Below are 27,173 nucleotides of genomic sequence, written 5' to 3' on the forward strand. Positions count from 1 at the left end.
ATTGTTGGTACATTCATATATACAAACAAAATCAGAAGAGACCGCTTCGACTAATTCTAGTTTTCTACCATTTTCTCGACTGGAAAGTCAATTGCCGGTAGCGGCTAGACAGCTAACTTTTAATCCACTAGGATATTTCGAGATTTTTCATTTTTTTTTCTTTTAAACTTAAAGTTACCTAAAAGCCAAAATTTGAAGTTTGTAACTCTTCTAGAAGTGCCTTAAAATTTTGATGATGTGTCAGTGAGTCAATGTCAAAATTAAAAAAAAAATGACAAACGATGAGGTATAATTACTAGATATTTTGGTAATCTAGCGAGCTATAGTATGTCCTCATGTGTAGTGAAAATTAATATTCTTGCTTTCTCCATAACGAAGTTACAGGGTGGTGAAAAGTGCCGCTAATACCTTCGAGAAAAAGATGGTACGGCTGTGCTCTCCTTGGCTGATGTAAAATACAAAATTATAGAAAAAACAACAAAGCTAACTGTTTATATGCCGTAGATGGGTATCTATAATTATTAATTATGATTCATAATCTTATCGTTTCCTTGAATGTGGTACACGATGATTCATTACCGACACTTGTCGGACTTTCATTGTCTTTATTTATTTTAAGTTATAGACTCAATTACACACTCATATTCATATTTTTATCTTCCTTTGTTTATTTTATTTTTATACCTTTCTAGTAGTACTGATAATTTTTTAATCTTTATAGATCCCTTTAAATGCAACTAAAACTAATTTAATTATAGGATTATAGGCCAATTTATTGATGTCAATTATCGATATGTATCAGAACTATTTTTGATTGACTCAAATATAACATTTAATTATCTATTTTATTTAACGTATTAAATTAAAGTCAGAGATATCACCTATGATAATCAAATTCAATATATTTATTTAAAAATACATATTGAGGTATGTAATATGTTATCATTATTCAATAAAATGTCTGTAATATAAAAATAAAACTTATAATAGAAAAATACTTTTCTTATCTAATAGTAGATAAACAAGGATAGTAGTCAAGTACCACAAATATTTTTTAAACTACGTGTGTCAAAAACACAATCCTGATACAAATTTATTATTTATTATAATATATTTTTATACATAGGTATACTCTCGTTTGGAGACTTGCTATGTTTCAAGAAGGGAATGCATATCTAGTAATATAGTTTTAAAATAACTATTGTTTATTAAACATTATTTTATTTAAAAACCAACAATTAATGCGAATATTGATAAATTTAATTATTAACATCCTTAAATATTGCTTAATATAAAATAGTATATTTTACATTGGTATTTTTTTATACATATTTATACATATATACATATGAGTGGATCCTCATCCCTTGTTTTCCGAAATGGGTTTTGGGATTTACAATATTGGTGTTCACCTCACAATATGTAATTTTAGGATTTATTTATCTACCATTTAGTACTAGACTACCGTATTACTTTGATATTTTTAACATAAAATTTAGTTTTATATTTCGTAGTTAATTCCGACTATCTAATAAAATGTTTGTAATTTTAAATACAGAAAATAATCTGTATTTAATATAATAATCTACATATATAGAGTGTCCCAATATTCCGTGAACATAGAATTACTACGTGTGTTAATTGGGCATAATACTTTACCTTTATACAGAAGTTTTTCGTTTGTCTCTTAGAGTGCATCAATTTTTAAGAAAATCAATACATTTTTTAAGATATTGTAAAAACCGATATTCCAATATGAATGAGATTCGGGCTTCTTATATTTTGCTATACGCTTTAATATTTGATTTTCACAACAAAAACAGAAAGGGTAGAAGAAGGGTGAAAGCCACCTTCATCACTACATCAATCTCCCAAGACGACTGATTTTTTTTTCGTAATTAGGTCCTAGTATTTATTACATCTTTTATTTCTAAATTTAAAATTATAGTTCATCCAACAACAGGATTCCTGACAGTGACAATTATCTCTATCTTAATTCACAGTCAAATTGCATTTTCCCTCATTTTTTGGATTTTGTCTTCTGTCAAAATCTTCCCTCATTCGTAACACAATTAACGTTTGGGTTTATTTTGGACTGATGGTTTCAAAGTATAACGGATAAACGAAACAATTTTTGTATATACATAGGTAAATTCTGTTCAAGTAACATATTTTTATTAAAAAAAATACGTAGTAGTTCTATGTTCACGGACTATTGGGTTCTTTTATACAATCAAATAAAACCACATCATAGTAGTTTTTGAAATGACTCAAATGTAAAAAATGACTGTAAAATTATTATTATTTATTAAAAGTGACATAACACTGTCAGAATTATTATATGAATAAAAACAAATAAAATTTCCGTTAATCATTCACATTTATATAAACGAAATACTAATTACTGATAACTTTTTATGTCAATTTTAAACAAATAACATATGGGGGTCGACCACACCAATAAATCCATTGTCATTTTAAAGGTCTTTGCTTCAATCATATGGTATTTATAGATTTATCCAGGATACTGAAAGTACACTCTTCTAACAGTATACTTCCTGTATGCCTGATTTGAAATTTTTGGATGGCATCCTGTAAGCTCAAATGGTGCATTTAAAATCCTACACACTAAGCAACTGAAGGTCTATTATTAAGACAATTCATTATTTCTTTCACAATACCATTAATTTCATCGGTATCTTTCTGGATTTGCAACAGAATGTGCCTGTCTTTGTTCCTGTTTAGGTAGAATTTCTTTGACAAGGTCGATACGAAAGCAGGCGTTTGTTTTGCGATATCTTGGAGTCTAATAGTATAATAGTTTCTACATACGCATTTGTTTATTCTAGTCATTAAGCTTACTACATCTTCTCTTCTACCGTAGGTGGAAAAGTTCTTGCACAATTCCTGAATAAACCACGAACCACTTTGGGGATCCCTGAACGAAACATTACCTAGAAATAAAATTATTTATTGCATTGAGATTTTTAATATAAATGACACGAATTATCAACGTATAACTTTTATTAGTGTTGTAAAAACTGCTATGAAATTAATATTATAGGATTTGATAGTTATATAAAATATGAGTATACTGAAAAAATTATGGCTAATTAATATTTCTATAATAATTATTTACAAAGTAAATTTAGCAATACAATAGTAGACAGATTATAAAAAAATAGAGTGGTGATGAAACCGTGCAAGGAAAATAACTTCATTATTTTTTTTCGTTCTACATAAATCATAGCACAATATCTGTACTAGGGTTTCCGGAACTGGTACCATAGAAAACGGGATTTCTCGATATTGTCGCTACTTGCGGTGCAGTGCGTCATTCGGCAAGCAAGGGATGGTTTTCTAAAGTAAAATCAAATAAATAAAAATAATAAGATATTGAGTTTTAAATGAAAATAATATAACATTATTTAGGAATCAGTCATGAGAAAATTAACATGAACACAAGGGAAGAAAAAAACGAAAAAAACATAGGTAACTTAAAATTTACATGAAACAAAATTGCTTCAATACTTCAATAATTGCTAATAAACATTATAGGAACTTCGAATGAACTTCAGATGTATGAACAATAAGAGATAGCATCACTAACCAAACGTCCATTGACCCCCCAATGTGAGTTCCATTATAAATAATTAATATATTCATCATTATTATCATCTCAAATCCGAGGGGTCATCTCCATCAAAGGGCAAGAGAGAGAGCGAGAACCTCTCACCTCTGCTCCGGCAAGGGGAGAAAAAGCCAGGATGGAAAGCCGTCCATTACCGGGAGGCAAGCAGGGACGTATCACCAGCTTTGCTAGAATTCCAATGTAAAGACATCGAGTTAGCGAGTTATCAATTTGAGGGCCATGGTCAGGTTCTTACAATGGGAATTGACTTCAAACCCAATGAGGCAATAGAGAAAGAGGGATATATGATCTATTATAGATTATATAAAACCAGTATCAGGTCTAAGGAGAGACCAAGTTAAAGAGATCGAGAAAATGAAGACATATCTTTCAGCCTCCACCTCACACGGGTACCTCAGTCGGAGGCAAGCTCCTCGACTGTGAAGGGCACGAAGGGCTAACCGCCTATAAACCGCCCAAAAGCCACCACTTGTGTTTTGGCTCTAATAATAACTCTGTATTTGTCGGTTTTGTGGAAACTAAATTTTATGAACTACATCAAGCCCTCTCGAGGTAACACGAGGTTATATTTGCGTAATAAGATTTCTGTGAACTTACCTTCTATGGTTGAATAAGCGATAAGCATATCAGGTCCCAATTCTCCCGGTGTTAAGTATCTATGATCAATTAGAGGAGGCTTATCTTGTTTATCTTTGTCTAGTTCAGCTGTCGAAACGGCAAGTTTTGCAGAAAAATATCCTTTGCATGCCTGTATTATTAAGTTATTTTTAGTCAGAAATGATCAATTTAGTATACCGGGTGCGTCTCAAAAGTGGCTCATCCCTATAACTTTTTTACTTTTTTCTGATGAAAAAACGATATTTGGTGTGTTAGTATATAACATAAATTAGGATTGAATGACGTATTCAATTGTTTTTGGTCACTTCCTGTTTCACCAGAAGTGACTACAACTTTTGATTTTTAAACGGCACCCTCGGTATTTTTTTACTTTGTTCGATAGAAAATGACATTCTGAATAGAATGACAACCAAACCAAAATCGTATTTTAAAATTCAATCTAGAGTGCCATGGCTATGTTAAAAACACTAACTCTTAATCAAGGAGCCTTGGAAAAATGGATTTGATCGTCCTGGGGCGCTATTCTATACAATCGTCGGTATCGGTAAATTACCGACAGCTATCGGTACGTACGGCCAATGAGCGTCGTGTTGATTGTTGTTGTCATAGTTTTAGCTGTCATTAATAGGACATATGGCAAATTTGTACCGACGACTCTCGGTATCTCTACCGTGAGGTTAACAAGGGCACGGTAGAGATACCGATTTTTGTCGGTACACATTTGCGATATCTGCCATGGCCGATCGGTAACTATGACAACAACAGTTAACACATTTTTACTATATACAAATACGTATCGGTAAGTTACCGACAGCTATCGGTACGTACGGCCAATGAGCGTCGTGTTGATCGTTGTTGTCATAGTTACCGATCGGCCCTATGGCAGATATCGCAAATTTGTACCGACGACTCTCGGTATCTCTACCGTGAGGTTAACAAGGGCACGGTAGAGATACCGATTTTCGTCGGTACAAATTTGCGATATCTGCCATAGGACCGATCGGTAACTATGACAACAACAATTAACACATTTTTACTATATACAAATACGTATCGAGAGCTGTCGTAACTTACCGATACCGACGATTTTACAGAATAGCGCCCCTGGGGCGCTATTCTGTACTATCGTCGGTATCGGCAAGTTACCGACAGCTATCGGTACGTACGGCCAATGAGCGTCGTGTTAATTGTTGTAGTCATAGTTACCGATCGGCCCTATGGTAAATATCGCAAATTTGTACCGACGACTCTCGGTATCTCTACCGTGAGGTTGACAAGGGCACGGTAGAGATACCGATTTTCGTCGGAACAAATTTGCGATATCTGCCATAGGACCGATCGGTAACTATGACAACAACAATTAACACGACGCTCATTGGCGACAAAAATGTGTTAATTGTTGTTGTCATAGTTACCGATCGGCTCTATTGCAGATATCGCAAATTTGTACCGATGAGGATCGGTATCTTTACCGTCCCCTTGTTAACCCCACGGTAGAGATACCGATAGTCGTCTGTAAAATTTCCTATATGTCCTATTAGTGACAGATAAAATCTATGACAACAACAATTAACACGACGCTCATTGGCAGTACGTACCGATATAGCTGTCGGTAACTTACCGATACGGACGATTGTACAGAATAGCGCCCCTGGCCAGTTAGTAGATGCTTAAATCGTATTTTTAATCATATCTCATTTTTTTTCAAATGGAACGAGGGTGGCTCATTAGCACATTTGGAAAAAGCATTTTTTTACGAATAATTTGATATCACACACTTGGTATTTCGAGTCAAATTTTCGTTACGAACCGTAAGTTATAATTTCAAGTAAACCATATGCGAAAATGTCAAAAGTTGACATATGATATGTCATTATATTCAGAGTGTTATTTTCTATCGAATAAAGTAAAAAAAATACCGAGGGTGGCATTTAAAAATTAAAAGTTTGGTTAGCTTGTGATAGTGTAGTCATTTCCGGTGAAACAGGAAGTGGCCGAAAACAATTGAATATGTCAATAAATCCTAATTTATGTTATATACTAACATACCAAATCTCGTTTTTTTATCTAAAAAAATAAAAAAAAGTTATAGGGGTGAGCTTCTTTTGAGACGCAACCTGTAGGTATGTGTATATTATTTTTTGGTATTGTAGAAAGATATTATAAAATACTTCCAATTGAAAACCATAGATAAATGGTTTACTATTATCTAATTTTTAGAGAGAGTCCAGAAATGGGTACATTATTTTTATTATACAGGGTGGTCCGAATTGTTATCGGGAAACATCAGGTATATTCTGCAGATAAAAATAAGTAAAAAAGATCGTATAAATTTATGTCCTAAAATGCTTATTTTCGGAGATACAGGGTGTAGAAGTTTCATTTTTATTTCGATTTTCTTTAAATAATTTCTGAATTAAGGTCGATATTTGGATGAAAATTGGTGTCTGGGTGTTTTTCACATAAGTTAATTAATTTTTTATTTCGATGTCAATATGACTCCTAGTTGTAGGAGGTGACACCTAGATGTTTTTGAACTCTTTTGAAGAGTAATAACTTTTCATCCGTTACTGGCAGAAAAATATACATGTCCACCATTTTACGTAAAAAAGTTCTTTTGGTAAAAACGCAACGAGTAATGGTTCTCAGGATATTTGGAAACTAAATAATCAATATATGTCATTATTCACAAAAATTAAACATATTTACTAGAAGGTTCGTAGACTGAAATAATAAATCTGCATTTTTTTGTGCCAAAGCTGCAACAGACACTGTTTTATCATATTTTTTTAGGAAAATTTATAATTAATTAAAAAAAAAAGTTCCCAAATTTTTACATAACTATGTAGTCAACATGTCTACTTTTGGTCAGTGATGACATGTATTGTTGCGAGTGGAAAATGAAGGTACTGAGATGAGACTAACTATCAACCACCAAAAAAACAAATTAATGTTCGTGGACAGAGGAACAACCCTAGACAGATCTTTACAGCTTAATGATATCGAAATGGTTCATAATTTTGTTTATCTCGGTTCAAACATAAACGACGAAGGCAATTGTAAAATAGAAATTAGACTCAGAATACAGTTGTTTTACTGCCACAACGCGCCGTATATAAGAATATGGCAGAGCAGAATAATAAAAACCCACAAAAAAATAATTTGCTGCATACAATTGTCTTCTCAATATTTCTTTATGGAGTGGAATTCTGGACCATCAGATCGTCGGAAAGGCGCATGATAGACAGTTTTGAAATGTGGTGCTACAGACGTAGACTGAGAATACCTTGGACAGCTAGAAGAACGAATCTGTCAATAATAAATGACCTTAACTTAAGCACCCGACTGTCGGCTATCTGCCTGCTATCTGTCAGCTCTGAAGACAGATTAGCCTGGAAAGATCTTGTCAAACCAAAAGTATTCTAATAGAAGTCACGACCCTCAGCTATGAGGAACGATTGGAGAGAGAGAGAGAGAGAGAGATAGAGAGAGACATGTATTGATAATTTTCATTTCAAATATCTTGAAAATTGTTGATCGTAGCAATTTTTACCAAGAGACGTGAAAAAGGCGGAAATGTACATTTTTTCACTCGGGAGTTTAATACAGTTAAAACACTTCCCTATAAGTAATAAGGGTAATAGTCATATTGACATGAACATTTTCTATGTCAAAAAAAACCCAGACACCAATTTTCACCCAAATACCGGCATGAATTTTTTTTGGAAGTTATTATGAAAAAATCGAGATAAAAATTAAACTTCTACACGCTGTATCTCATAAACGAAGCATTTTAGATCATAAATTTATACGAATTTTTTACTTTTACCTGCAGAATATGCTGCCGAAGTTTACCGAACACAATTCGGACCAGTTTGTATAATTTTTTGTCTGGATTGTTATGGGCATCTTACATTATCGAGTGAGCAAATAAAATATACCTATACTTTATTACGTTAAAAAAAATCCAATACAGGTATAAAAATCCATTTGAGTCCCTCCGGATATTTTTTGAAATATCTTTAAAATGTGGTATACCATTGCCAACATTTTAAAGATAATACACAGTAATACATAATTTACAATTTGGAGTGAAATCGACAAAGTATGTTTTCTGGTAACAGTAGGCCACATAAATACATACTTGTATAAAGAACAATTTAGGTTTATCTTCTAGTTCTTCGCATTCCATAAAATGTTTCCAAATATCTTTAGTTCTAAACCAGCCATCAAGAGAATTTAACATTTCGTATTCCTCTCCGTGCGTCATTACGAAGACAACCAAACAATTTGTATTTTTTAATCTCTCTTTATCGTTCAAAACTAAAAAAGTAATTCAATACAATTATTTTTTATACAGATAAATCAACATATTCTCAATATAATTTAATAATAAGAGTACCTAGTAATTAATTATTAGGTAATGATTACACGTTAAAGATTTGAGAGATTAGAGCCCAAGTTTAAAAAATTTGAATTTCTCAAATTTAATAAATAGTACTGAGTCTGAGGTTGATTCCTTGTGAAACATCGTTGAAATATTAGTATTTTAATAAAACACGCTTTTAGATGTATCAAAAAAAACCGAAACATACAGGTTGTTAACTGGACAGTTATTTATCGGGGAACAGAATGGCAACACTGCCTATTGAGAACGCATGCACTTACAGGGTTTTCTGCCAACTCGTCCCGTCGCGTCGTCTATCGACGAGCGGGCCGAGGTTGCAATATTTCAACCATAAAGCTTTTGCCGCGAGTAATAAACAAATTAACAACCTGTATAAGTAGAGTTAAAGTTACTCTTATTATTAAAAAAAATTGATACATCTAAAAGCGTGTTTTATTAAAATACTAATAATTTCTCAAATTTATTCTGAACACTTTGTAGAACCTAGTTAAAATACACTCAGATGCAACAAAACGCAACGGAGAAATCTTTGGTCAAATTTTATAAAGTGTTATATTTTTGTTATTTTTAGCCCTATTTTTATGATTTTTTAGCAAGCTGTATATAATTATATCAACTTTAATTCGTAAACTCAAAATTTTTATAAACTTTAGTATTTGGCATATTATAAAGGGTTAATTAAGGGGTTGTTTTTTTACCTTAACTTTAAAACACCCTCTGAAATAATTTCGCGTGTAAGTTTTCCTAAAATATAATTTTATGGTCAGAACTATGTCTCTTGAACATTTTGTTTTTTGGATCATGTCAATACATACTTTGGTTAATTTTTAACAGCGAAATGAACTTGCCACCAACAATTTGCAATTTTTTCAATTCTCATTTCTTTTAGAAGTTATATTTCAATATGACAAGTCGGCTTTGGTGATTATTGTGAACTATATACTACTATGAACTGCCTATCATGTTCGACGTTTAGGAAATGCTTGGCAGGAGGGTTATAGGTCGTGAAGCGGTTCCAGCTTTATTAAGCTGCGTATAAATATGTCGAGACGAGTGCGAGAGACATCCGAGACGAGTCAACCTCAAGCGGATTTGAGGTTGACTCGTCATATTGGGACGGGGTCTGAGCTTCGAGCCGAGCCTATGCCCAGCCGGACGGCGTTGTCTCCGTTTTCTCCGGAGCCTTTGGCGAACCATCAAAAGGATTGGAGCGTCTATTTAACCAGTGGCGTATACACCGCGATATATTTCACGGCCCCTCGGAGTATTTATCCTCGGATTCTCAAGGGGCTCGGATTGATTATCCGAGGAATCCCTCAGTCATAAATATTTTTCTCTGTATTAATATCTCAGAGGCAGAACCTGAATAAATACCCGCCGCTGGAGTTAGTGAGTGAACTGTCTCTTACTGTTTTAACACACTGAATTTATATATTACTTGAATGGCTTGAATAGTATTGTAATAAAATAAATAATTATTTTTAACACTTTTTAATAATTTTAATATTTTTGTGTATAATTTCATGTAAGAATCGTTTCCATAGGTTTTACTTTAAATTGTGCTGATCTTGTTTCTTTAACTCCGACTTTGAGACTAATCTGGCAACCTTTCAGCTGCTTTCAGACCAAAATGAAATCAAGAGTAAATCTGAAATACGGGCGGCTTTTTAAAGGGCTCGTTATTTATTTAATCGGCGGTCGGTCATTGAGGATAAAAAATACATTTATTTTACTTTTTAATAGCGTATTTCACTGAAAATAAACTGTAGTAACTAATAGAAACTGTGGTAGTATTGTGTTATTGTGCATATTTTAAGTTTTTTGTAGACCCATATCTCAGTTTAAAAGTCTATTGCTTGGGCACAGCTTAACTAATAATCAGAAAAAATATTAATGATAGTTGTTTCGGATTTTCCAACCTCTTTCTCTTGTAGACCCTCATAATAGAAAATATTAACTAATGAAATTTACTTAAGGCTTACAACAGGTCCAGCTGTCGCTGTTCGAAAAAATTAAATAAAAATAATATACAGGAATATTACTCATTATTCTGGTTGTAAAATTCCTCAAAGCTAGAAAGATGCAATTTTGTCTTCTATAAAATAGTATAGGTAAGTTAGCCAAAGTAGGTAAATCTCTGACATACAAAGATTTATTAGTGATTTCTTTATAAAAACATGAAAAATTTTATGAAAAATGAATAAACGTAATGAACTTTTCGTCGAGTTATTAACGGCTCAAACGTAAATTATGCGCTATTTCTGCTGAACGGAATTAAAGATGTAAAACAAGCTTCTTTACATATAGGATACATAGAAGATAAGAGAGGCAAATCGAGTGTGTTGAAAAAGGTGGCCATGCTCTCAGAAGTTCCTTACGGTACTAAATAAAGGTATCGGTACGGTATAAAAAAAAAGGTACGGTAATAAATAAAGGGAATCGACAAAGAAAGGAACGATTCGATATAGAAAAATCCAGAAATTTGAACTATCCAGACTACTAAGAAACTTAATTTATGGCAAATATGAAAATAATAAAGTTCCCGCCATAGAAATAATTAAAAAAAAACTCTCCGAGCTTTAAAAAAACCCTGTTCAGAAAGCACACATTACGGCGAAGGTTTAAAAACTGGGAATTAGATTTTAAAATTATATACATAATAATATTTTAAAATTATTAATAAGCGTGCTGCAATGATGGAAAGCCATAGAATAATAATGTGGCGAATTGAATACCTTGAAAAAATATACAACTTTAGAAATGAAGAAATGCAGATATATTATTTACAATATATGTTCCAGGTTAGTTATTGGCATTTAAATGTAGATTTTTTTAAATTAATAATTTAAATCTTAATTACTTAAATTTCTAATTTTTTAAATAAATAAAGTCGAATTAAGTTTTATCTTACAGCGCTTTCAGATGGAACGGAGCGTCCGCGACGGACCGTCCGCGACTTCGAGCAAGTACCAGGAGCTTATATGAACAATTTCACCGGGGTCGCGTATGCTCCGTCCGGATGGGCTATCTTGTAAAAACATCCGTGCGGACGCTCTGCGCGTACCATCCCGCGCGTACCAGCGCTCCATCTGAAAGCGCTGTTTATAGAAATTTATAGATATACAAACTATAGAAATTTTTTTATAGATATACAAACCACATACAAAATATATTATTGAATAAAATAATTAAAGACTCAAAAAAATGGCAATGGCAGAAGGCTCCGCCGCCGCCGCTGCCGTGCCGTTATCTCCAGGTAGCTCAGTCGGCGTTCTCCAGTTTTTTTTTATGTAAACAGTCCCAATATAATTTAAATTTATCATGAATTCCTTTAATTTATCTAGCTTGTTTTTTTACCTATTTTGAAATTAAACAAACATATACAGGGTGTTTCTAAAAACATGTTCCATCTCTCGTGGGGAAGTTCCTCACGTAAAAATAAGATTTATTTTTTATATCAACCAATCCAATTCTGCTTTGATTCGTAGCTACAGGGGGTTAAAATAGAGTTCGCAACCGTCCTCCATTCCAGAAACAGTCCTCTTTTGATCTGATTGTCCTCTTTTCTCTCACGTATTGAAAACTTTGTTGCATACCAACTTTAAAATCTAAAAAATATTCGTTTATCGCCACAATGCTTTAAAGAATTGTTAATCTGTGTCTTTTATGTAATTTTATGTTTACTTACTGTTAGTTTATGTCTTGAAAAAAAGTTTTGTTGACAATGGTTTGCTTTATTTTAAGTTTTGAGTATAAATATTTTTGTTTGTTTTAAATATTTATCGCATACCGTTTATATAACTTTTTGGTAAATTCTCGACATTTGAGCGACGTTTCAAAAATGTTTCGCCTGTGCCTCTTTTTATCCTCTCGCCCCTATTTTTTATTTTCAAAGTTGCCAACCCTAGGTTAAGTGTTTTTCATTTTCTTCCAAGTGCTTTTAGTAATTTGAGATCGTTTGATGACTGATTTAGTTCTGATCCGGGTAGTTTTTTGTATAAAACAGTGCCACCATCGTCGATTTTTTTCGTTAAATGCGAATAAGAAAATATCCTGATTATATTCTGGCCCTATCCCTTATTATTTTTATTTACAAGCGATCTTAAGTTTATAACATATACATATATTTTATTTAATTGTTAACATTAGGGTAGTTTTACCAATTGTGTATGTGTGGAATTCCACTGATATGTGTTTTAAGTTGTTTGTTAAATTTTTAAAATTTTTTGATTGTATTTTGCTCTCTTAACTTTGTAGTGTCCTGAAGATGCAAATAAATTTTGCGAAACGTCGACAAATTTAAAACAAAGGACTTCTGTTGATTTTTTTCGATCCTAATCCAATTAAAAAACACATTATACTTAAATTTATTAATTAATTTTTTAAAATATTGAATGGTATCGAATAATACTTTAATATATTTATCAATATTTTAAAGTATCGATACTTTATATTCAATACAACCGATACCAAAATATCGATACTGCCTCAGTATCGCACAGCCCTATGAAGAATTTTGTGGGTTCGCCAAAGGCTCCACTGAAAATGGATAGCCGCGAGACAACGCCGTTCGACTGGGCAGGGACTCTGCTCGAGGCTAAATCGCTCGGCTCGAGGCTATAATATGACGAATTCCGCTTGAGGTTGACTCGTCTCGTCCTCGTCTCGGCATATTAGTACGCCTTTTGGAAAGAATTTGCTATAGCCTCGTTTCATACTCGTTTCGGGTTTGTCTCGTACTTGCCTCGGCATATTTATACGCGGCTTTAAATGAACTTCGCATGGTTCTTAAAGAAGAATGGGATGTGGAATCCGAGCCCCTTGAGACTCGAGGCAATTGTTCCGCGGAGCCGCGATGTATACGCCACTGGTTAAATAGACGCCCCAATCCTTTTGATGGTTCGCCAAAGGCTCCGGAAAAAACGGAGACAATGCCGTCCGGCTGGGCATAGGCTCGGCTCGAAGCTCAGACCCCGTCCCAATATGACGAGTCAACCTCAAATCCGCTTGAGGTTGACTCGTCTCTCGCACTCGTCTCGACATATTTATACGCAGCTTAAAGTAGCCTACTGGTGAATGCGACTTATCCGTTACGAAGCTGCCATAGTCGCGGGTTCGTGGCAGCCAAGTATTAGCCACTGACATGTGGAACTTTCGTTAAACTGTTGAACTTGATTCGCAGCGACCTCTTCATGCAATTTCATAAAAATAAATGCCATGATGGAAAATAATTATGGAAGCCATTATTATTTTTTCGTTATATAATTTGTTATTTACCGTGCGATTTTAACGCCTTTTTAGGTAAATTCCAGAACGCAATCAACTTTACTGAATAAAATAGTGCAGGGTTTATATAACAAAATTTTCGAGCGCCTCTCAAAATATTTTAAATTAATATATTATTTACATTAAAAACTCATATTTGAAATTAAAAAATAATAATAATTTGCTTGAAACCGGGATTAAACTTTAAAATATTAGTCCACCGTCAGAAATAACAAAATAACTAAGGAAAAAAGCTTTAATCTTGGTATATTTAGCTTAAAAACGCATAATGTTTGAGCCATTTGGCTGTTCGTCTAAAAATCCATGAAAAAAATATGACCGTTTAATCCGAAAAATACTTTATAGTTCCATATGCTTCCACAAAGTACCGGGAACAATAACATATTAGGCCAACCCTACCCGTTTGGACCTTTAAAATCTTCGGATTGATAAAGTGACAATTGTAGCTATCCAACGGCGACTTTATAGAAACAATAACTTTTTTGGAATTACATGGTCAACGAATCTTTGGAACCATAAAGTGATTTTTCCAAGAAAGTTCCCTGCGCCACCCAAATTTACACCGATCGCGGTGGTGGCGACTATACATTCCATTGGTGCCACTATAACGTTCCGCCTTGTCCTTTGAAGTTATTTTTTACTTATTGTGCATTTTCTATTATAAGTGTTTCTATATTATTCAGAGCTACATGAGGTATAGAGTATTTTAATGCCCACTCTTTTAGCTCTTGTTGTATATTGTTGTTGGTTCTCAAATTAGTTCTCCTCTGAGATTCAGTTTCAGATGAACTAACACTACACTCATCTACAGAAACAGCTTCAAAAATGTCTCAGTCGCTATCTGATTTATGATGTTCATCAGTAGGACTATACAAAGGTGTAGTTTTTGTTTCTGATGTTGAATGCATCACATGCATTCCTTTTGTTTAATTCTTCGGTAGAAAGTAGGTACTAGAATTTCTAAATTTCTTTTTATTCACCTTAGGGATTTTACAAATTTTTAATAAAGCTTAAAAACAAGTAAAAGGAAACACTAAAACAGAGCAGCACACGATGCAATATGAGGCAATTATATTTATTAGGGTATATTAAGTTACGGTCACTATAAAGTAGCCGTTTTTGACCCCCGTGACTTTTTAGTGGCAATGGATGAGCGACGGCTACTTTATAGTGACCTAGGAAGGTAGCAGTAACCATTTTGCTACTTTCAATGCTACTATAAATTAGAAGTAACTAGGTGTCGTGGCCGCGACTACCCAGTAACTTAAATTGTTACTATAAAGTAACAAAAACTTAATGGAGGCATTATGGTAGCACTTGTTGGCAACCCCTACTTTGAAAAGTTACTATAAAGTGTTTGGTCTTGTATGGTGTCATATTCGAAGATTCAGGTAGTTCCAGCCACTTAAATTACATGTTTGCGACTTGCAATCGGGGTGTTTATTTTCCACTTTTATTGTAGGTAGGAACTAACCGGTCACTCTCGAAATATACTTCAAAGTGACTATTCCTTATAGAGTAACATTTTATGTGGCAGAGTGGGTCTAGGAACTATACTTTAGGGGCAGTGACATTTTAAAAAGAACTGGGAACTATATTTGCTAGTTGGGATATGCAGCCTCTATGACAGTATGAACGGACGTATACAGGCAGTTATAGCAGCCAAGAGAGACAATACAAAGTATTAAGGTGTTTTTTTTTCTGTTTGTATACTGAGTATTACAGATGTTCCACCTGTCTCTCGTCATATTAAAAAAATATTTTTGATTGATCGCGATCAGTTTATTTCGCTCTTAAAAATTAACCAAAGCATGTATTGACATGAATCAAAAAACAAAATACTCATGGTCCTGACCGTAAAATTATATTTTAGGAAAATTTACACACGACATTATTGCACAGGGTGTTTTATAGTTAAGGTAAAAAAACAACCCCTCGATTAACCCTGTATAATATGCCAAATAGTAAAGATTATAAAAAACTGAGTTTACGAATTAAAGTTGATATAATTATATAAAGTTTGCTAAAAAATTCATAAAAATACGGCTTAAAATAAAAATATCACACATAAACACTTTAAAAATTTGACCAAAAATTTCTCCGTTGTGTTTTTTTTGCATCTGAGTATATATATCAGAGATTTTTCTTTATCTCTATAAAACTCTCCTAGTAATTTTTAATACTAGAACTAAAATAATTCACATCCACGAGTTGGCATCAAAAACGAAAAAATTGACTAGGTAAATATGGGTACTTTCGAACAATATCGGTTTCGTAGTAAATATGTGACAAATATTCAACAAAGTTGTTTTTACGGTTAAATTACTTTTTTTCAAATATGTCAACTTATATTCTTATAAGTTTCATAGACAATCGCTCAACAAGACCTATAATATATGACTTACTTTGAGCAATTTTGTTTTGAATTCGCTCGGCACTGTAATCCGTACACACATCTGACTCGTGTATATTAAAGCCCAATCTAGAAAAACAAATCAGTATCTCGTTAACATCTCTTCTGGAACCTAGTCTCGGCTCATCTGAAAAAGTCTCATTGTTGAAAATCAGTACTATGCCTGGATCCGTGCCCTTTCTAGGATAGTCAAAATCGGTATCCAGATTCAAATGATGTCGTTCCTGGAAACGCTCACCGGGTATCTCGTCTAAAACTTTAAGAGTCTTTTGTCAGTATAGAGTATAGGCCAGTTATAGAGATACAAAGAAAACATATTCCCTGACTAAATAGAGCAAATTGAAAATTGCCGATAAATTTTTATTTCGCGGAATAATAAAATTCTGTAAGAACATTCTTAAAGCACTTTACAAAGCAAAATCCAGTGCAGTAGCGTAATCAGTGTTTTTCTATACTTGCTGTTTCTGTCAGAAATAAAAATATAGTTCTTTTTTTAAAAAGAAATTATAGTTTGCTATAAACTTAAAAAAAATATCGATGCTTAGCCATTTTCAAGAATATAGTTGTAGATATCTATTTTTAAAATAAGGGCAATATTTGCCTTCATTTTGTACTGACATTTTTTCCTAATTATTTTTTTATTACAATTTAATATTGTATGATATTATTTATCTACATATAAAGTTTTGCCAACGTCATTTAATAATCTATATTAGTAATATCAAGTACAATGAAAAAACGATACAAGGAACAAAGAACAAAAATAAATGTAAAACTATTTAAAAAAAAATTAGTTATTTATTAAAATATACTCGTTCACAATGAGATCGATAAGAAACAGAAATTTGTTTTATCAAAGCAAAACCTTTGAAGGCGGGTAAAAGGACGATACAAACAAAGACATTTGTTTAGTTACAATTGAGAGATAGCAATTGTCAATTTGGAAGATTGGAAAATGTCAACGTCGAATATGAATTTTATTGTAAGACTTTTTGACAATGAATTTGTGATGATTTATTAATGTACTTTATTACTGTATCGTAATACAATAAAACATGTCAAAAGAATCATTCTTAAAAAATTGTAATATTTTTTTAAAAATGATTCAGCAGATTAACTTTGCTCTATCAGATTATGCCTTGAAGTAGTTAAAATATAAATCGCACTGATTACTAAATGAATCGATATGATAAGATACATATCTTATCATATTGATTCATTTAGTAATCAGTGCGATTGGATAAGATGATTACAGAGGCGTAACAAAGATAATAAACTTACTGATGAGATGAAAGACGGAACAACTTCTACTAGCCATAGCCTTTCTAGACTTTGAGAAGACTTTCGACTCAATATATTCTAAAGCAATAATAAAAGCCCTAGCGAAAGAAGGTATCGATATAGGCCTTATATAGAAATACTCGTCAATATATACAAAGAAGCCAAAGCAAGAGTAATTATATTCGCGTCCAGTCCGAATGTATTATGTTGATTTTGCTATACGTAGTACCCTTAGGTAGTACCGTCCCTGCGTGCACAATTTTAAAGCTATAAACTAAATTCCCTCCCCTTGCTAGTTTAGGTGGCGGCGCCGGCCCTGGCGCGGCGGTCGGTATCCATTCGTCTTTCGTGCACGGCAGTGCACAGTGCAGTGCGAATCGCAGCTCTCCGATTTCTGCGTCGTAGATCGATTTTGTTTATTCTCTCGACCATTTTGTTTATTCTCTACTCATTTTGGATATTACTATGTAATATACGGTGTTCTACAGCTAGGTAGAACACAAGGAACAATATGTAAGTATTGTATAATATTTATTTTTAGAGAAAAACGAAGTGGACGTAAATAACGGAATATTAGAATTAGATAAAAGAAGAAAACAATAAGAATATCGCGAGGAAAAATACTGGGTTCTCGCAGTCAAGTATTAAATGTAAGTGTCTCAATCAATTCGTAGAGATGACCATATGAAGATTCACTGTAAGTCAATGAATGTCATATCGAAATTACAGGTATATCACTGAGTATTATCTTATAATATTGATGGTATAATTAATGTGGAGGAAATAATTGAAGATGAGCTGTCTAAATGTAGAAATTAGAGGCAGGCAATGAGCTGGGCTGGGCTAAATATCAAACGCTATCAGCCCCGGTGAGACAAGGGACTCCCTGAAAGAATAGCCGCTCTCCGAGACTAATGCTCTGAGGGTTAAATACGGCTATCATGTATTAAAATGTTGGTAATTTCCTGTTATAGAATGCCCTCTATCGTGAGTGGATCAGTTCATCTCTCTATCCAGAAGAATATTATAAACTGCCGAGACCCAGCTTCAGTGTGCAGAAGTCAGAGGCTGCGGCCTCATGATGACCCACTGAGAGATCGTGATAAAGCAGAAATTGGGCAGGCAATGAATGTGAAAAAAATGAGCTCTTCCTGTTGTCCTCTCCGTGAACAAAGATCATTTTGAAGAATGCCCATGCTTGTTGAAGATTCCTATGGTTCTGAATCTCGCTGAAGCTGGATCTCCAACAGCAAGCAAGGCTGTGGAAATGAGTAACGGATGTAAACAGACTGTTTCCCTGGTGAAAACAAAAACTGCACAGAAAAATGCCTAGCTCTTTATAATTTTAGATATAAAACTCTCAGAGGTATTGACATATATTTAGGTGTAAATGTTCCAGTGAACAAAATTTCATGCTGATGCCAGCTATTGAGACTGCTGCGATATCACGTGTACACGTGATACATCTTCAAGTCTTTAAGTATTTGACACAGACAGTAATTAGTAATAAGTATAAATGAGATGAGAAGGAAAAACTAAAGGGATGGCAGCCAGCCTTTACGGACTGTTCCCAATCTGTTTATAACAGACAAGGTAGCTGCACAAGCCTCCGTGTTGTTCCTTTTGGATGCTCGAATGTCGGCAACAGTATCTCAATGATACAGAAGTACGAACAGTGAATGCCCTTCTTACGTGAGGACTACCTGTGCGTTCTCAGTCTCGCTGAAAGTAGACTCGCAAAATTTCAAAACAAATCTAAAATTGAGCCCTCAACAGGAAACTCCTCCAGACATTATGTACGTCCAAAAACGTCATATTGTGTCTCTTTGGAATCGGGCTCTCAGCAGCACTAGGAAAGAAAGAAATCTGGCGATTTATTTGGAAGAGGCTGGGCTGTTGTTCGATGATGTTCTTGAGGAGTTAATTCAGTGTAACCAATGATCAGCTTCGCTGGGGCGTCCCAATATGCTGCTGAAAGCGACAGTGAAAAAATATTTTAACTCTGGTACAGGCCATGACTCTGTCATGGTGTTAAGATGAGGTCAGCATGTCGAATCAACTTCTTAAAAAAATGTCTGGGTTAGAACTGGCTGTGGGCGTGGGCAATATTCTTTCAAGGAAGAAAATGTTCATGAATATAATATGGAGACAATATGGGCGATTGTTACCGGGCGCATGTCTGTGGTTGACGTATCTTTAACAGGCATCAGCCCTCTGGGACCTCGAATGAAAAATCATGTTTGAACAGCAGGAAAAGGTAAAACAGGATGTATCCCATTGTGACAGATGAATATCTTTGCAACTCCTTCTTTGAAACGATGCAGGCCACCCTCGGATTTAAAAATGGGCGACCTGCAAAAACTGTCAGTAATATCAGTATGCTCAATAAGGTAGCTAATAATCTAGATTTTCATAGCTAATATATATATATATATATATGTATATGTATATATATATGTTATATATATATATATATATATATATATAAAAACTAATTTGTTTTAAATTCGACTATTTCGGTGGTAACTTCTTTCAGGAGCTGGCTTTAATAAGCACAGAGATGAGATTAATTCATATCGTGGAACAAGAAGGGAAAAGTCACTAGTGATAAAAAAAAATAATAGTAAACATATAAGTGTAACAGTCATTGAATGTCTAAGCACGAGGCATTGCAACTGGAACAAGCATTCAATCAGCTGTGCTTTGAAGCCAGTACATGGTTCTTAGAAGATCAGCTACTGTTCACGTGGCTTATCTCATCTGTGCTCACCGTTGATTCTTTTTATTAAATTTTGCTCTCTCGCATTAGGCTTCAAACGACAATTTAACACTGCTGTTTTATTAACTTTCTCAGCACGTCATCAGTCTAACAATCGATATCTAGATTACAGATATCTTAGCTTAAGTGTTCAAAATCCGATTATAGCAGTTTTATTTTTCTGTATATTCACCATTTCCAGAAACAACCTCTTTCCATAACTCTTTTCGAAATCCAACACTCGTGCATTGTCAAAATCAAAATTATGCCCTGTGTTTATATGATGGTGCACTACAGCACAACTGTTCTTTGCTAATCGACAATCAAAAAAAGCAAAAAAAGTGAAGTTCGATCGTAATTATATGAGGCGTCCAGTCCGAATGTATTATCTTCCCACCCTTCCCGTTTTGCCCCATGGTCGCTTGAATTAATGAATAAATCTTTGAAAAATGAATACCGACCGCCGCGCCTGGGCCGGCGCTGCCACCTAGACTAGCAACGGGAGGGAATTTAGCTTATAGCTTTAAAATTGTGCACGCAGGGACGGTACTACGTATAGAAAAATCAAGATAATACATTCGGACTGGACGCCTCATATAATTACGATCGAACTTCACTTCAGGTAAGTTCGTTTGATCGTATAATTATATATAATACAACCCCTGAGTTCTCAACTGGCAAAGGAGTGCGATAGGGTACATACGGGAATACGTCTTGTAGTTCTGAAGAACTACAAGCAGAAATTAACGAACTAAATACAGCCAGCAATAAAGTAGGTCTCAAAATGAATTTAGCAAAAACTAAAGTAATGTACAACGAACTAGTAGACAGAAAAGACATCCTAATAAATAGCACAACACTGTAAATAGTAGAAAAATAGGACAACTAATACACCAGCTTGCGATATCTACTGCCAGAAGTCAACAGAAGAATTAAGTTAGCATGGAGTACTTATGGAGGAAAGTCAGTCATATTCAAATCTAGAAGGCCACTTTATCTAAAGAAAAAAACATTCGACCTATTTGTTCTACCAGTAATGACTTGGCATGCATGCAAATCCTGGACACTTAAAACGGGCATTATAAGGAAACTGCATGTCGCACAACGCTCAATGGAACGAAATATGCGGGGAGTAACTAAAAAAGACCCTAAAATAATAGAATGTATACGACAAAAGGGGGAATACAGGGAATAGATGGTCATCTACAGAATCAAATCCCCCAAATGACAATGGGCATGATACCTGGCAAGAAGGACGGATAAAAGATCGACCACAAAAATTACAGCACCCACGAGGAGTTAAGAGACCTAGAAGAAGACCAAACCTGAGATGGGTCCATGATATTAGGAAATTAGCAGTGATAACTTGGGCTCGCATAGACAACAAGAGACAACAATGGGCACAACTACAAAGAGAGTATCTAAATATGTGAGGGAGACTACACTATAATTGGAAATGGTTGAATAAGCTGAAAATGATGACGATGATAAGATGATTGATCAATTACTTACCATTTTGCGTCTGTTCTTCTGTATTGATTTGGTTTGGTGCAGAAAAGTTATTCTGCGCTCCTAAAACAACTAAGAAAATAACAAAACGTTAAAAATTGTCAAGATAATATAAATATTTCCTAAACATGTCATTGAATAAAGAGATACAAAATAATACTGTAAAAAAGTAATCCTTTTATTTTTAATAATTTGAAGTGTCACAGAATGTTATAGAATAAGAACACTGTAAACTAATAAATATTATTTTTAAACATTTTTATTCTCACAGAAAATATTATTAATTAAAATATTAAGAAAAAACGAATATAGCAATGAATGATAATAAAATAAATTGAGATTGTAAAAAACTTTGGTTCAGTAATCTAAATTTACATGTAGTTATATAGCTAACATAACATAAAGTTGGACCAATGAATGTATGGATACTTGACAGTGATATTTGTTATCTGCCATTTTAATTTACAGGCAAAATAAATTTTCTGTAATTTTTTGAATGCCACTTAATAATATTAATATGCTTATATAAAATGGTGACTACATGTATAGGTACAGGGTAACCTACAATGTTTAGAACAACCACTATAACAGGATTCCTATTCGAATTTTAAATATAATATCATAGATATACTGAGTTATTCAAATATAAAATACTAGCGTGTACCAAGCGAGTTCGTTCGCGTCGAATTAATCATTTGTAATGGTGATGATAAAGCAAAGCAAGAATTTCCATTAACATAAAAACTGAATAATCTTTTCTCACATTTATGTCAGCATGAGCAAAAACAATATGGCGATATTATTATATAACTTGGTAATATTTGAGGGGTAGTTTCATCTCGTTGGAATTTGACTTTCGAAAAATTCGGTTGCCAAAAATAAGCTTTTTACGTCAAGCAGTTTAAGCAGAATCGTGGTTAAGAAATTACCCTACTTTTTCGAACACCCTGTTTGATTTTTTAAAAAAATTCAAAATATGTAAAAAACTAAATAAATTATGCTTGTCCAAGCGTTTTCTCGAAAGACTAACCGTCTTTTAAATAACAAATATTGTACTATTTGAGGCGTTTTCACCCTCTTGGAATTTGAGATTCGAGAAACCTCTCCTTATCGAACCTCTACACACCACAGTCAATCCGTTTGCCAAAAATCAGCTTTAAACGTCAAGCAGTTTAAGGAGAATCGTGATTACTCAATGGTCATATTTTATGAAACACCCTGTATAAATTTATAAAAAATCTTAAAATATGTAAAACTACAAAATAAAATATACGTGTTTAAGAGTTTTTCCGAAAAACTTTTTTTAAATAAAAAAATATTTTAATATTTGAGGGACAGTTTCACTCCCTTAAAATTCGAGTTTCGAAAAATCCCTTCTTATCGAACCTCCACACCCTAAAGTCAATCTGTTTTCCAAAAATCATCATTTTACGTCAAGCGCTTTAAGCAGGATCGTGATTAATCAACGACCAGATTTTTCGAAACACCCTGTATACATTTTCAAAAAATCTTAAAATATGTAAAAAAACAAAATAAAATATACGTGCTTAAGCGTTTTTTCGGAAACTTGACCGTTTTTTAAATAAAAATTATTGTAATATTTGAGGGGTGGTTTCACCCTCTTGGAAGTGGAATTTCGAAAAATCCCTTCTTTTCGAACCTCTACACCCTAGAGTCAACCTGTATGCCAAAATTGAGCTTCTTACCTTGAGTGGTTTGAGCATGATCGTGATTATGTCAGTCACTTAAGGATTTTATACCCTGCTGGCAAGCGAACCTTTAGGTCGGCGTTTACATGTGAGTCGTTATGGCAACCTAGTAAATCGGAGTGAGCAAAAATACGAAGTATTTATTACATAACTGCTTAATCTGAGGCTAGATTCCATGCGCTTGGGAAAATACTCGCCTTCTGTCTTTATTTATGTATATCTTTTACTCAGTAGATTTGCAAATTTCATTTTTTAAGGTGTTTATTGCTTGAAAATCGTTATTCAATATTTATTTACTGCTGGATAGAGAATTATTCAGGTATTTTTTATTTAGGTTTACATATTTTGTTTTACTTACCGTTATGGTTTTGGGCTGCTGATGTCCTCAATCCTAAAAGAAATAAAATATTAAATAAAGAGTTATATACAGTATGTCTCCGGAATGTTTTTACAAGAGGAAAAACTTTTATTATTGACATTTTGAGAAAATTTGTTGTTTCTTCTAAAATGGTTAATCCCCTTCATACTTTTTCAAATTTCCATACCGTTTTAGAGAAAATTAAAAGAAACATGAAAATCTAGTTGAGTTTTTTGAAAGTCCTAAAAATTAAAAGGCGTTGGTAATATAATTTCGATTTCATTCTTTGATAGATCGTTATAACCACGGCCTAACCCCAACCGGTGGGAGGTTATATACCCTCGGAGGAAGAACATCTAAATCCTCAAACATGATATTCTAAATTGGTTCTAGACTGATCAAGTTCTGATAAGTTAAATGAGTTATAACTCAAGGAAGCGGGACACAATAGATCTTTAAGGTCACAATGATTAACCCCCCTCCCACTCATTCTACATTCCATTTAATTGATACATCATCATCATCATCATCATTTAGCTTATACCGTCCACTGCTGAACAAAAGCCTCCCTTAACTCTCGCCATTTCCTTCTATTTTGTGCCACTTGAATCCAGTTTCCAGCCACCCTCTTAATGTCATCTGTCCATCGACTAGGAGGTCGTCCTTTGCTTCTATAGGCCTCGTGTCTCGGTCTCCATTCCACAAGTCTCTTTGTCCACCGTCCATCTGTCATCCTAGCCACATGTCCTGCCCAATTCCATTTAAGATGTAAGACAGATATCACCGCATCTTTTACTCCTGTTCGATTTCGTATTGTATGATTGGGTATTTTATCTCTCAGTGTAACTCCCAACATAGACCTTTCCATTTTCCGTTGCATGACCTGTATTCTATGTATGTTCTTTTTTGCCAAAGTAAGCGTTTGAGCTCCATACGTGAGGACAGGCAAGACACACTGGTTAAAGATCTTTCTTCTTAAACATATGGGAATATCAGATCTCAGTATATGCTTTAGTTTGCCAAATGCGGCCCACGACAAATCTATTCTTCGTAGAATTTCGTGGGTCTGATTATCCCTTCTAATACCGATCTCATGCCCTAAGTATTTATATATATATGCACTTGTTCCAAAGGTATGTTATTAATGTTTAAATTTCCACTTAGTACTAGGTTTGTCATGTATTGTGTCTTTGACAAGTTAATTTTCAAACCGACTTTTTCCGAAGCATCATTCAGCATATCCAGCATATTCTGTGCCTTCTGTATGTTGTCTGTTATTAAAATAATGTCATCTGCAAAACAGAGATGATTTATCAATTTGCCATCGATGTTAATTCCTGTCGAATCCCAGTTTATCATTTTTAATATACTTTCTAGCACAGCAACGAATAGTTTAGGGGACAGTGTGTCGCCTTGTCTTACCCCTCGATCGATATTGAATTTATCTGTGCATTGATTTGTCGATATTCTGACGTTTGCCGTGGCACTATCATATATATGTCTTATGATTGAGGAGTATCGATGATCGATGCGACTCTCACTTAGTGTCTCTAGAAGCTTCCGCTGGTCTACCGAATCGAAGGCCTTCTCGAAATCCACGAAGACAAGCATTAGTGGTCTATTATACTCAATGCATTTCTCGATAAGGACCTTGACTGTTAGAAGATGGTCATTTGTTCCGTAACCTGATCGGAAATCTGCTTGTTCGCTCGAAAGAAAAAAGTCTATTTTATTTGTCAAACGCTTGGTGAGTATTTTAGTAAATAATTTGTATATATTTAATTGATACACACTATATAAATTTAATCAAAATAAGTAATCAAAAAATACATAAAAGGGTAGAGCTGATATATTGATAATAACGCAATGGCTACTGATAATTTAAAATAAATGCGCGTTAAAATAATTGACATTAAAATGAAGTTTAAATAAAGTTTAGGCTGTACTTAAACTACCGTTAAACAGTAGCTTACTAAAATGCCGTTAATAGGTATGACGTCGTTGATGTGACGCACTTGACGGCTTTATAAAATATAGGAATTTTATAAGGACTAACCAACTCTATCCGCCCCACCAAATAACAAACTTAACCAACGCAACTAACCTTGACACTTGTAAAAAAATATAAAAGACAAATATAAATTAGTACAAACCAACCAACCCCACCAAATAACCAACGAACCAATGAATTAACACCCTCCAAAAAACCACGCTAACGAACCCGCCAAATAACTAAACCAATTCAACCAAAAAGGGTGAAACCAATGCAATAAGATCACGCTATAAGCAAAAAAAAATATAAAAAAGTCTTGGTCCGGCGTGAGATTTGAACCACGGACCTTTCGCTCACGAAGCAATAGTCTCAGTCACGGAGCCACAGGTGCTCTTGCAAAATGCCTATCGCTAGGCATTACTTTCCGCCGACATCAACGACGTCATAATATCTATTTAACGGCTGTTTAAGTACATCGTAAAGTTTATGACTTCTCTATTCACTTTATTTCTTTCTATACTTCAAATTAACCAAAAAAAAGTAAACAAACTACTAGTGAAATGTTTGGTTTAATAATTAATTTTTGGATAAATAATTTCGATAAAATTGAGATAGAGATAATGAAATTGTTATAAAGTAAATAATATAAGACTACTTACTGTATGATTGAATTTGTTCTCCGGTCATAGGCGAAACATCTGTTTGAACGTCCATTTTTTTCACTCTGATGGTTCTATTCTCGCCTAAGTAAAATCGTTATTGTTTTGTTTGATTTCTAGGTGAACTAGATGATAGGAATCGATAATAAATTTTATCTAATCTTTTACTAAATAACATTTGACTCATATTATATTTCTGGGATATAAATTTGATTTTAAAGGCATTAGTTAGATTTATTTTCCATTTCATTAGATTTTAAGAGAAAGGGAATTCCCTCTAGAGTCTCTTAGTTTTAAAAATACATAGGGGAAGGACAGAGAGCCCCGGACACTTAAATCGATTTCAAATAAAACACACTAATTATAAAATTATTTCTGAAGACTATAGATAAACACAATCCTCATGTGTCTAGTCTTTGCATTCATAGCACTGAAACCAGTCTTTTTCAAAAGATCCTCATATGATTGCATAGTTGCTGTATGTCCTGCAAATTGCATTGGGTCGATCCACTGTGCGACGACGGGAAGA

The 27,173-nt window shown here is 33.9% G+C and overlaps 1 protein-coding gene across 2 annotated transcripts; it reads right to left on the reverse strand.

Annotated features, from left to right (window-relative positions):
- Nucleotides 1-1,187: 1,187 nt before the first annotated feature.
- LOC115886458 (caspase-7-like) lies at nucleotides 1,188-26,767 on the reverse strand. 2 transcript variants are annotated; one of them, XM_030905615.1, is made up of 7 exons: nucleotides 26,645-26,767; nucleotides 23,993-24,025; nucleotides 21,929-21,997; nucleotides 16,370-16,633; nucleotides 8,415-8,593; nucleotides 4,250-4,400; nucleotides 1,188-2,954 (listed from the first exon to the last, which is right to left on the reverse strand). In XM_030905615.1, the coding sequence occupies exons 1-7, from the start codon at nucleotides 26,697-26,699 to the stop codon at nucleotides 2,629-2,631; spliced, it is 1,077 nt and encodes a 358-aa protein (XP_030761475.1). In that variant the 5' UTR covers nucleotides 26,700-26,767; the 3' UTR covers nucleotides 1,188-2,628. The 2 variants fall into 2 exon arrangements, with proteins under 2 accessions (XP_030761475.1, XP_030761476.1); XM_030905616.1 differs by lacking the exon at nucleotides 23,993-24,025 and having other exon boundaries at nucleotides 26,645-26,748.
- Nucleotides 26,768-27,173: the final 406 nt, after the last annotated feature.

Source organism: Sitophilus oryzae, unplaced genomic scaffold, assembly GCF_002938485.1.
Source record: "Sitophilus oryzae breed Bouriz unplaced genomic scaffold, Soryzae_2.0 scaffold_489_pilon_pilon, whole genome shotgun sequence".
Taxonomy (NCBI): Eukaryota; Metazoa; Arthropoda; class Insecta; order Coleoptera; family Curculionidae; genus Sitophilus; species Sitophilus oryzae.

Excerpts from the sequence above, each read along its gene's own strand:
- LOC115886458 (XM_030905615.1), bottom strand. The coding sequence starts at position 26,699 with ATGGACGTTCAAACAGATGTTTCGCCTATGACCGGAGAACAAATTCAA. Across the intron at positions 21,998-23,992 it reads AGCAGCCCAAAACCATAACG|TTGTTTTAGGAGCGCAGAAT; the intron begins GTAAGTAAAACA and ends TTATTTTCTTAG. Across the intron at positions 2,955-4,249 it reads CGCTTATTCAACCATAGAAG|GTAATGTTTCGTTCAGGGAT; the intron begins GTAAGTTCACAG and ends TTTTATTTCTAG.